General features: G+C 33.5%; 1 protein-coding gene across 1 annotated transcript in view; it reads right to left on the minus strand.

Annotated features, from left to right (window-relative positions):
- Positions 1-3,181: 3,181 nt before the first annotated feature.
- Positions 3,182-12,875, minus strand: part of ST8SIA4 (ST8 alpha-N-acetyl-neuraminide alpha-2,8-sialyltransferase 4) — a 98,458-nt gene continuing 88,764 nt past the window's right edge. Inside the window, 1 exon segment of the mRNA XM_047854309.1 lies at positions 3,182-7,526. Within this exon segment, the coding sequence (XP_047710265.1) occupies positions 7,244-7,526 (283 nt within the window). The 3' untranslated portion in view covers positions 3,182-7,243.

Raw genomic sequence — 12,875 nt, forward strand, 5'->3', positions numbered from 1 at the left:
ATGCAGCTAGTTTGTGTTCTTTAGTTCTTTGTTAGTGGAGTATTGCTTGTCTTGATTTTACCACCTGACTATAAACCATGCCCCATGTAGCCTGTGTCCTCTGCCTGTGTCCTCTGCCTGGCCTCCTTTATGCTTCCTGAACTCTCTGGGAACTCTAGAAATAGAATACTTGTTACCGAAGGATCTGATTACTTATTTTCTTGTATGTCTCTTCCAAGGAAACCTCATGTTTAGTAGAGTGCCTAATAAGTAGTATTACTTCATAAATTTTGAATAAGCGTAACCATTATAAGATGAAGTATTTTTAGATTTTACCTACCATGAAGATTTGCAAATACATACATATCAAATGAGTTTATAAACTCACATAAGAAAAACATGCCATAAGTGTCTACAAAATTAAATTGCCACATAAATGAGTGCCTAGGATATTGATAAAAAGTAGCACTAAGAACTATGAATACAGGCAATTATTATAACAATCCTCAAGATTGCATTACAGTGATGGCCATAGAAAAGCTGGGAATACTTAGTTTTCTTTTACTTAAACCTATGTTTTAGCTTTGCAGAGCTCAGCAAATAAGGACTTAGAGTACATTAAAGGCCCATATATATTTTTTAATTTGACTTCTTGGCAGAGACTTAAGAAACATTTCTATTTATGTGCACATGGTAAATGCCAAACAGGTGAGCTTGCATCTACCATTATTGTTCTGTATCTGAGAGACAAATGATCTATTTGAACACAATGACCCTATGCCCAATTGTGGAGAAAACTAACATGGAACCCACAGTGAAACAACTCCAGCGTACGATCTTTCCGGGAAAACATCTGCTACCAACTGAGTGTGTTTACATTTTGGCAGCACTGACAGATGTGCTCATAGACAGCACATCTGTGTGGTGTTGGGAGGGTAGAGGTAGGGAAGTTGGGCCGGACAGACAGCAGAGAGCTTACTATAATACACTGAGTGTTTCTAGAAAATGCAAATTAGCACCTCATAGCATTTGTTTCTTCTTGTGCTGTTAATGCCTTCATGCTAACTAATTTGTTCCCATTGCCCAGAATGAGCAATAAAGTTAGGTCTGAGACTGCTCTTAAAAAATGTAGCCATGATCTGATTAATATTTTAGGGAAAAAAAAGAATAATTGTTAATGTAAAAATTAATATAGAAACTTTGTAGAATGTTTCAAATATTTTTATATTTGAAAATATTATTAGATAATATTTTGATCTATGAGAAAAAGAACACTGAATAAATTAATTTTCAACCTTTCTGCCTGCTGTTACATGTTTTCTTTTCTGCACTGTTATGTTCTGAAGTATTATCCAAAGTGTGTTGTGTAGAACATAATTTCACACTTAATAGAAGTTATATGTAAAATTACCAGTGTCTTTTCACATAGAAATTCCTTTCTTTATTGTAAGATTTCTCAGATCCTTTACTATGTTGATATATTTTCTGAATCTCCAAGGGAGAGATACACAAAATTCTTATCCAAAGACCATATTTTTGTGGAACATGTCCTGGACTAGTATTCTCTGTGTTTACTTGAGAACTTCTGCTTTGGTAATTGAGTCAGAAATCAGCAATCTGGAAACAAAAAAGTAAAAAAAAAAAAAAAAAGAGAGAGAGAGAGAGAGAGCATGAGCTCTATATTGGCATTCAATTATTTCACATAACTTGTTTATTGAAGTTTCAGAAACTAAGCAACTAAGTAACTGAGATATATGTTTTAAGAATGAATCAAACATTGGGGTTCCTGGGTGACTCAGTGGTTAAGCATTGACTCTTGATTTCAGCTCAGGTCATGATCTCACGGTTCGTAAGATCCAGCCCAGGGTCTGGCTCTGTGATGACAGCATGGAGCCTGTTTGGGATTCTCTTTCTCCTCTCTCTCTGCCCCTCCCTCACCCATGCTGTCTGTCTGTCTGTCTCTTTCTCTCTCTCTCAAAATAAAGAAATAAATGTTAAAAATAAAAGAATGAATCAAACAATTTTATTCTTACATCCAAGATTGTTTTTCTTTCATGGGCTTGTGCATATTGAAACTAGTGAATAGGGGAAATCATTAAGCTGCCCCCTTAATTTGGAGTTTAATTACTCCTATTCTTATAAAGAGGACACTAGTAAAAAAGTTTTTAAAATATAGGAAATGCATGAACTTTGCCATCTGCAGAACTTCAACCTTAAGATATTTCAGTAGTTGCTAATAGAGATGAATGAAACACCCAAATTCAATCAAATGTTTGCATAGGAATCTCATAATGAGAGTTTTATATAGCTGTAATGTAGTAGATTTTGTGATACATAAAGTCAGATTCTAACATAAAAGTAATCAAACTTGCATGAAAAAAATATAGGAAGAGTTTGGAGCAAGAATTGGCAATGTTTATCTAGCACCATCTAGGAGAGAGCTACTGACTTGGAAGACACAGAGGATGATTGCTCTATCTTGGGACAGGGATAGTTTATCAGACAGTCCCAACGTCTAAATTATATACCCCTCCTATATACTTACTTATGCTTTTGATTTGTGTTCATTAAATAATAATTTCATTAAATAAAAAGAGGCAGCATCAAAATGTGATGGGTAAGAATGTGGACACTGAAGTCAGACCACTTGGATTCAAATCCTGGTTCTTTCACTTCTAAGCTGTGTGACCCTCAGCAAATCACATAACCTCTCAATCTCATCTGTAAAACTGAAATATTGCCATATCCATCTTACAGCTTCACATCAGGTCTTATTTTATCCCAAGAATCAATAAGGATTACCCACGACATATGGATCCTTATAAATAAAAAGTAATCATGTAAATACAAATAAGGTCTATATTCATTATCCATTGTTAATGGTTCTCTAGCAAATGCTTTACAAGTGCAGAATGGTATAAAAGGGACCTCATGAGGAGCACCTAGGTGGCCCAGTCAGTTAAGCATCCAACTCTTGATTTCAGTTCAGGTCATGATCCCAGGGTTGTGGGATTGCACCCACATGTCAGGCTTGCCTTTGGCCGTGGAGCCTATTTGGAATGCGCTCTCTCTCTCTCTCTCTCTATGCACTTTCTTATATAAAAATAATAAAAATAAAAACAAAAAATCCCAAAAACCCCTGTTCCTTATAATGACAGATAAAGTGGAACCGAGGGCTTAAATGTAAGAGATAAGAGAAGAATTGGAAAAAAAAGGGGGGGATTTAATTTATTTTACAATTTTACAAATGATAAAACAATTACACCCAATTGCTATACATAAACAATAGGAAACAGTGTTGAACAGAATGAACTTGACAGAATAAATCTCATCTTTCAATTCCACAAATGATTTAAGAAATACTCAGTAGCAATTATCCTGTGCAGCAGTGCTATCTCTGTAAACTCTTTTTTTTCTCCTGCTATATACATTTGAAACACTTGTGCTTTTTGCCTACACAAAGAAACAGTATTTATTAAAAGGTGCTACTTAAATGGAGACACAGGGCCCGGAGCCACAATCTGAAAAGTCTAAGTCAAATACATTGCCAGCTTCAAAACTTTTTTTAATTTTTAATTTTTCTTTTTTTTTTCTTTTTTTAAGATTTGGCCATACTAGACCCTTATTGACACTCTAAGTATGAACAATAGAATTCAGTTATAAAGTAGATCCCTCTTCAGGTTAGTAACTGAAGTCTCAAAAGAACTTCTTTATTCTAAAGTGGTCTTATCTCCAGAGTGCTTAACAGCACAGCCTCTGAAGATGTTAGCATAACACAAATCTAGTGTGTGTATATTACAGACTCTGTGTATATAACACAGACACACATATATAACATTGTATATATGCATCACACATGTCTATTTGTACTATATAGATATATCTATAGCACATATATAATAAAATATCTATTTCTAGGTGGGCTTTATTTGGATTTTCTTTTGTCAGATATGCACAATAACCCTCTCTCACTCAATTTTCAAAACATTGGTAACTTGATAAGGTCTAATGAGGAAACTTTCAAACTTGTAGAGGTAACAACTAACAATACGCAACTCTTCCTACACCTCTTCCACAATTATAGATACCCCCAACAATAAGCACGTGAAAACAACTCTTATGAACCAAATACCACATTGTGTGCATTATGACTAACTGGCTCAATTAGAAATAAATTACTTTGTTCACCCTTTTCCTGTGGAGAAGTTTAATAACTAGTTGGTATGTACACTACCCATAGCATTATTTAAATAAATTTCTTATGTAAGCATATATGTAGAAATTCCCATTAGCGATTGATATACATTTCATATGATATACAATACAGAAAGACATTTGAATGCCCAGCACCTTCTTTGAGACTCAAAAACTTCCACAGTAATTTCATCAGTCCCATGGGCAGAATCACTAGATTTGCCCGGAAAATCTGTTACTGATTCTTTTTTTTTTTTTTTTTTTTTATTCGAGCAACATAATATTAAGTATAGAACAGGCTGGGTAATGGTGAAAATGTTTCCATGGCCTATTCATGTCAACAGCACAGTAACAACCATGTTCTCTAAAGGACAAGAATCTTTCACAATCAGCTGCCTGAGCATTGCCAGGTACAGGGGTAAATTGTGAAAAAGAAACAAAAAATTAAAGCTGTGAACATATGATAGATAGTCTCAAAAGAAAAAAAAACTCAGATGTTTCAAGTACGTATGTATAATTTTATTTTATCATGATCCCTTTTGGCCCTTATTGGTTAAACGGAATTCTTCTTCTTGCTATTAGTGATCTCCTTGCCTTATCCCTGTAAGAAGGCCACAGTAGATTGTGGAGGTGGTGGGGTAAATGGAAAGGTATACAATAGGGAATGAAATGGTCTTGTACAGTTTGTTTTCTTTGAACACTAAATATCTTTAATTGAATTCATTCTTGAGTATTGAAAGTTCCCTGAGATGAACAAAAGTAGTCTCAGTCGATACTGAAGCCCTTTTTATATGCTGAACATTTTCAGAACTGGGCAATTTATTTAGAGAACACAAAGTATAGGGTAACAAAGCAATGCAAAGCTAAAAAGGCACTACTCAATGCATCTATGAGATAAACATTAATGCACAAAACGATGAGTGGCTGGATGCTTTTGCTGTGGCCTTAAAATTGTTGAAATACATTTGTTGATAATGCAGTAAAAATGGCAAGGTTCCTTGCTGCTGCTTTGTAAGACATACTTTTAATGAGCTCTGAGATGGATAGTACCTACCAGAATTTACTTGTGACTTCAAATTTTCTATCGAATTCAAATTAAAGACTACTCCAACAACTTACCCACAAATAGTAAAAATTAAGGTTCTATAAATTACCTACTTTGGATTTGTTACATAAATCAGACTTTTCAACTTTACATTCAAAACCTGTGCCTAATTCTTTTAAGATTTCCATTAGGTAATAAGAGGTTAATGATAAAAGTGCATCATGTTCATAGCATTTTTAGCTATGTATCTCCTTCATGCATTCTATTTTGTTTTCTTAGAGACACATGAATTCTAAAAAATAGGATTTTGAAACCCAAGGTTCTCTTATATTTTTAAAAATAATACCATGTATTATTAATATATTAAGAACTGTACTACTGTGGACATCCTTTTCTATGATTATATATATATATATATATATATAATCTCCATGCTATTTATTCTTTTTTCAGACTGTCTTCCCTAAGAAACAAAACATATATGTTCCCCACACTATTTCTTCTTTTCTTACACTGCCTTCCCTAAGAAACAAGAGGTCACCTAAGGGTTTCAATCCAAGAGTAGAAGTGGGAACACAGGACTTCTGCTTTCTAAACAATTCACTGTCAGAATTACCTGCCGCTGAAGTAGAAGTTAACAGAAAACTGGCCCATTGGTCAATTCTATCACATGTTAAAATTTTTTGAATCACTTTATTAATAATTTCATGTGCTTCTTTGAAAACACATTAATGTAGTACTGTGAATAAATTTAACCACAGAGAAAATATTGGTCAACTTCATTCACTTGAAGTGCAAAATGCTGACACAGTTTCATTATTAAACCTCTTAAAAGTAATCATCCCTGTTTTGGAAACAGCATTCTATTAATCACGTTATTTCTGCACTAAGAAAACTTAACAGTAATGTAAAGAGAATGCCAATCTTTCCATTTGAGTAATAAGGGGAATATCAAAAAACTGGAAGTCAGATTTCAGCCCTATCAGTCTGACATTTATCCTAAAGGGCAAAATGCTTCCAGAAAATTATTATGAAATGTAAAAGTTATGGAAGTCTTCTTCAAATAAAAATAAAGTTTGAGTTTGAAGAATTCAACATATTTAAAGACAACTTCTGTATTAGTAGCATCATAATATATTAATACATTATTTTCATGAAAGGAGAATGGTTTATTGTGTAGAAACATCAGTATAATCTTTGGTACCAAAAGTACTTTTTTTTCCTGCTAATTTTACCATCTCAGATGACATTGAACATCTTTCCTTTAGAATGGCTCAAGATTACTGAGTGGCACAGTTTAGCTGGTACCTTCTACACCACTGGGAAAAACTCTGGAGGTTTAGAGTTGTGCAAATAAAACGTTTTTACAAAGTCATTGTGTGATTGCTCTTTAAAAATATAAGAACTTTAAAAATGATTTCTTAAAGGTTATTTATCTCATTCATCTTTATCTCAGAAAGGATTTCTAAGCACCCAATACCCAAACCAAAAGAGATTCCAGAAGACAAAAACAAAAACAAAAACAAAAACATAAAATTCATGATCAGACTCAGAGTCCTGACTGAAGGCATTTACTTGAGTTGTTTAATCTTATGGATTTCACTGCTCCAACTATTTCCATCTTGATTTCTTCTGACAAGGATGGTTTAATCCCCAGGGCTGGGTTACTCTTCTAATGTGCTTGGCATTGCCGTGGCAGCCCAACAGTGATGAACATATTTGCCTCATTAACTAATGACAAGTGCATTGTTGGATCTTGTAAACACTACTGATTATACATTCAAACTGTGTTCTTAGTGGAAGTGGCACTTACTAGGACCCTTGAAGTCGAAATATGTTTTTTAGAGCACTTTGCAGGTATTTCATCAGCTGGTAGCGGATTTCTCATAAATGTCCTTTATCACCTTTCAGATAATTGGTGGATACTGAAACTCAGTCTTGTTCTGGATCCTATTTTCAAATCTTAGGAAGCATCTTCAGAAAAGAAGTGCATATTCAGTTTGTTTGTATGTTTTCAAATGTGCTTTATTGCTTTACACACTTTCCTGTTGTTAGTTTCAGGGCTCCTCTATTATGTAGCACATTCAATGTTTTGAATTCTAATGGCATTCTGTGAGGACTTGCATTGGAAAAGTACCTATATTTTAAGTCATCGTAGTAATGATATTTGACGGCTTTTCCATTCAAATCCTTAGGGAATGGCCAGAATCCATACAGGTGAATTTCATCACAGAATCTTGTGGCAAGTGTATACATGAGGAGACCTGTGCTGGGTCTTTTGATGGGAACTTTGTTTGTCAGCCAGTAACTGGAAAAGAAAACACACACACACACACACAGAAGAGAAGAATTTAGAGGAACACACAACATACCCTACAGCAAAGTATACTATGTGGAATTAAAGTAAATCAAATTTGAAAAGTATGCTTATGAATAACAATCAAAAGATTCCTGAAGAAATATTTCTTAAGCATTTAGAAATTTAATCTCTTTATGTTATTTTCTCTTATCCTTTATTTCCTTATTTTTGATGTCATATAAATAAACAGGGGACCTAGAAAGTATGTAAATATTACTGTAGAATCTCATATTCAAAATGAATTAGCACCAAATACATAATATACAGAATAGAATCTTCTCAGAAAGTGTTAAATACGACTATAAAAGACACAGTAATTGGGCAAAGATTGAGTAATTCTCCTAGAAAAAGAAAATTTGAAACTTTGCCCCTGGGTTTTTCAAAATCTCTGATATTTCAATTAAAAATCCAAACAAATGCTTCACTTGCATTATACTGACTTATTTCATTTCAATTGTCCAAATCCCATTGTACTAAAGCTAATTAAAAATGTTGCCTCAACCCACAGAACAACGACATAAAACAAATAACATATGAACATAAACAGTTCACCACTTATTCAGTTTAACGCTTTGTTAAATAAGCAAAATCAATTTAATGCTGATAAGTATTTTATACTGTTCATTTTCAAAGGTGATAAAATACTCCAAAATGTTCAGATCCATCATTGTTGTCAAACTTTGTTCACCTGAAAAGCATGCAAATTCACAAGTTAATCATCACCCCTGGCAAAGAACGGGGTTTCCAGTATTTCTCGGCATATTCATTATCTCATGTGGAAACAGCTAAAAGAGGAAGGGTATAGATTTTCTTTAACTTTCAAAGTTGTCCAATTATAAATAAAATAAAGTTAATAATTCTTTTTTTTTAATTTTTGTTTTTACTATTGTCTCTTATTTGGGGAAATATATACCCTGCCATCCAAATGTAAGGGCAAGATTATATAAAATTTTGGTCATTGCTGTGTTTAAACACTTGTCTTGGATTTACACAGTATTCTTTCCTTTGGGTTTTTTTTTTTTTTTTACCAATTTATGACGTTTTCCAGGGGACATCAAATACATCTAGACTACTGAATGCTGATCAAGAAATATTGGACTTTGAAACCTCCCTACAAACATCCAAAACAGGGAAAAGATACTTATCCATTATTGTTCCTCTTTTTTCCCCCTTCATTTCTCCCTCTCTGAACCAGGATTGACCTTTCACATCTTTTAGTTTTCTAATTGGGTAAAGGCCACGTGCTAAATGTTTTGAGCCATATGAAATGCACTATAGATCTTTTGTAACAAAAGTTTTTTAAGAAAGCCTATTCTCAGTAAAGAACATTTGGAAGGAGTCTTCAAAGAAGATTATATAAGAATTTTCTCATAACACAAAGGTAGCTAATGAACAAAAACCATAGCGCATGCATTGTTGACATCATGAAGAAACCCAGATATTGATTCTGTGTGAGAAGTTTTAGTTAAACTATGGTTTGAAGGTTTTGAAGAGACTGATAGAGACCAAAGCTGTCTCAGCTTTGAGAAAGCAGATGTTCTAGCATAGAATGATTCTTATTGGAAAATTTTGTAATGTGATCTGTGTGTGATTACAGATGTCAGATGATGAAGTTGGTTAGTTTTAAAAAATGCATTTATTTATAAATTTTTAAAACAGGTGAAGCAAGTTCAAACTCAGTCAAAAAATGACTATTTCCACCAATGAATGTCAATGATTAGGAATAGTCTGACAATATGAAGTTTGTGCTGAATTATGTTATTTCTAAAGTGAGAAAAAAAGCTATCAGGAAATAGTATAATGCCATATTATTTATATGGGACTCCAAGGTCACATTATATGTGACTTCAAGAACACATTATAAATAAACACTTTGCATTTTCTAATTCTGGAAAGATTTCCTGAATATTCATTCAACTCTGATCATTCATAGACAAAATACCAAAGCAACTTTTTTATGAATACAAATAAGCAATTATAGTGTTAGGGAAAAAAAAAAACGCTGATGGCAAAATTATTGGCCTAAATGTTTTAAAATAGTATCACAGATACATAGTAACTCAACCTTTTTTGATCCAGGGCACCCCATATGATACCACAACAGAAAATCAGTGAAGTCATCTCCTTACCCTCAAACGCCTGACATCTAAAAGCTAGCAGGCAAAAGAGCATAGTGGAGACATCAGTACATCCAGAAGAAAACAATAGAAACATGTAATTTTGGGGACAATTCTCAAGTACGTGATGTGACTTCAGTGAGGTTTTTATGGAGGAAATAAATTTGTGAATTTTGGAATAGGAAAGATATACCTAGAATATTAATTAATTAATATTAATAAAAATTGTGTTTTGAAAACTAAACTCAGATCACAAAGCATCCTATTTGAAAGTAATGGGTAGAGAGGCTCTAGAAACTTGTTACTTTAATCCATGCAGTTCAAACACTGGTGTAAATACACTTTGCTTTAGAAATTCTAAAACTGTCTGATGTTTGGCTTGAAACAATTTGAATAATTTCAAAGAAAATTAACTACCCATTTTCAGGATATTTTTGGAGAAAAAGAACAAAATAAATGCCATTTATCAAACAGACCTTAGTAAATGGTATCAACATGTAACAGATAAGTTGAAACAAAACCTTAAAGCAGTTGAGAACTAAGGCCACAGTTAATAACATTCTGTGAAATTAAAAAACACAGGAGCCGATCCAAATATAGTCAGTAAGAATTTCCTATGCGCTTATTATAAATCTAATGTTGGGCCTGACATTGTATAGGCCAACATAAATTACCGATATTCAGTATTTGCCCAGGAGCACATTCCATATGTGAAGAGGACAAAAATGGATATTCTTTTTAAACTCTATTAGCACAATCAGTTAGATAATATCTGCCAACTTTACAAGCCAAAATCCAGAGAACAATTTTAAAATCCATATCGCTCAGTATCTACTTATGTACAAGCTGGCATTTAAAGACCACAAATTTCTTATAAAGAGTTAATCAAAAATAGAATGTTAACTTAAATTTAAATCCTAATTAGGAAGAAATTGAACTGAAAATAATGCATTTATAAAATAATGAACTATTTATATTCTAATTCAGGATAAGCTGTTCTAATTTTTATCTCAAATTCATTTCTCTTGTAATTTCAAATTTGGCAATATTTTCAATTCAGCAAATAATCTAGTTTCTCTGTATGTATTTCTTTTTATAGAAATTGATATTTTTCATCACAAAATCAATGCAGCTTCCCTGTAGAAAATATGAAGAAAAAAATGTAGAAAATATGAAGAAATAAAATATTACTTATAAGTCAACTACATGCAGATAACTACTGTTATAATGTGCTGCATCCTCTTGTTTCTCTGACTGTTTTAGTCTTAATATATCATTCATAGACATACATAGAATATTTTTTTACCAGCTAGGCTAAGTTTTATTTCAGATACTATTAATTCCCTCTCTCCTTTCCTCCTTCTCTTCCTTTCTGCTTTAATGTTGTAATACTCTGTCTTGTTGTATGAAACAAACTCACCCTAGATTTTATTGAACATTTCTAAGTTTTTATTTTTTTAAGTTTATTTATTTTGAGAGAGAGAGGGAGAGCAAGTGGGGGAGGGGCAGAGCCAGAGGGGGAAAGAGAATCTCAAGCTGACAGAGCAGAGTCCCACATGGGTCTCATTCCCATTAACCATGAAATCATGACCTGAACCAAAACTGAGTCAGATGCTTAACCAGCTGAGCCATGCAGGTGCCCTGAACATTTCTAACTTTTTATACATGCAGTAGCTCCATAGGTCTCACTACTTCCCACCATGGAAGCTCAGTTCTTGCTAAGCCAGGTGTCTTACCTACTCTTCCTCCAACATATCCATTGTTCTTATTTCAAACAAACTTAGCAGTTGCAATATCTCTATCCACCAAATCTGTGTCACAAGAAGTGCGTATGAATCTGTGATATCATATATCAATGCCTGAGCCCTTGGGCAAGCTATTACTTCTCTTCCTTGGGCCTTGATTAATAACATTAAGCCTGTAAGGTTGTCATGATAATGTAAGAGAGATAGTATGTGTGGAAATCATAGCAGAAAGCTTGACACATAGTAAGTAATACTAGTTGAATTTTAACATCTTTCAGAAAAACCCACTCTTTATTCCAACTCACACTTCTCTCTTGATGCCTTCTGTAACTATATGTTCCCTGTGGTCATGTCATTTAACCTCAGTGGGCATGTTTCCTTAGTTGAGAAACAAAAGCATTTGATTGTGTGGCTTTGGAGTTTCCTTCATCTGTAAGATTCCATTGGTGTTTCACATCTTCTGTCTCCATGAAACTGCACACTGCCTGAAACTGTGTGAAACACTCTTGGTCCTGCTGTGCTACCTGCTCCTCATTCTGTTCTCCTTCGCTTTTTTCAGGTTTGAATATACTGAAAAGCAAAGAAAGTACTTATAGTAGTTTTGACATTAAAGCCAGCAATAGGTTAGATTTTTATCTCATATTAAAATTGGGTAATGATCACCTGATAAGCCAAAATATATTATTTCAAACAACCAACATTTTCTAAATAAAAGAAAAAAACCTTATCTTCAACAGCATTCCACATTTGATACACTCATGACAGTTCACACTCAACATTTTGGCACACAAGGAATATTAATTAGTGTTTATATTTAAACAAAAAAGTGTAGAAGTTTAGAAGTAATAGGTATTTTTTCCTCTTAAGATATTATTCTTTCAAAAATAAAAAAATAGAAATTTCCATATAAACATAAAATAGAATATAAAAATATATAATAAAAATATGCATAAAATATATATAATATATATTATATGTGATATAATATATATTAAAATATCCTAGAATATAAAGTATGGAATCCCACTGTTCCAGTTTTAATGTTATATTATATGCAAAGTTTCCATTCATGAGCCCAGTGATTCTTTTATCTGGAATGCAATATTGAAGTATATAGCATGAGGTGCTTGTTCACACTACTTCTCCTCTTATATTTATCTTCCCACAACTGAGCTTTGTGCTTGTTTCCCAGAAAGATTCTGTTAAGGGTAAATAATATGGCTTCTGGGTCTGAAATGTCTACAGAAATTTGAGATATTGTTTAAAAATTATCTTTCCAGGGGTGCCTGGGTGGCTCAGTCGGTTGAGTGTCTGACTTCGGCTCAGGTCATGATCTCGCAGTTGGTGAGTTCGAGCCCTGTGTTGGGCTCTGTGCTGACAGCTCAGAGCCTGGAGCCAGCTTCTGATTCTGTGTCTCCCTCTCACTCTGCCCCTCC

Source organism: Prionailurus viverrinus, chromosome A1 (assembly GCF_022837055.1).
Source record: "Prionailurus viverrinus isolate Anna chromosome A1, UM_Priviv_1.0, whole genome shotgun sequence".
NCBI lineage: Eukaryota > Metazoa > Chordata > Mammalia > Carnivora > Felidae > Prionailurus > Prionailurus viverrinus.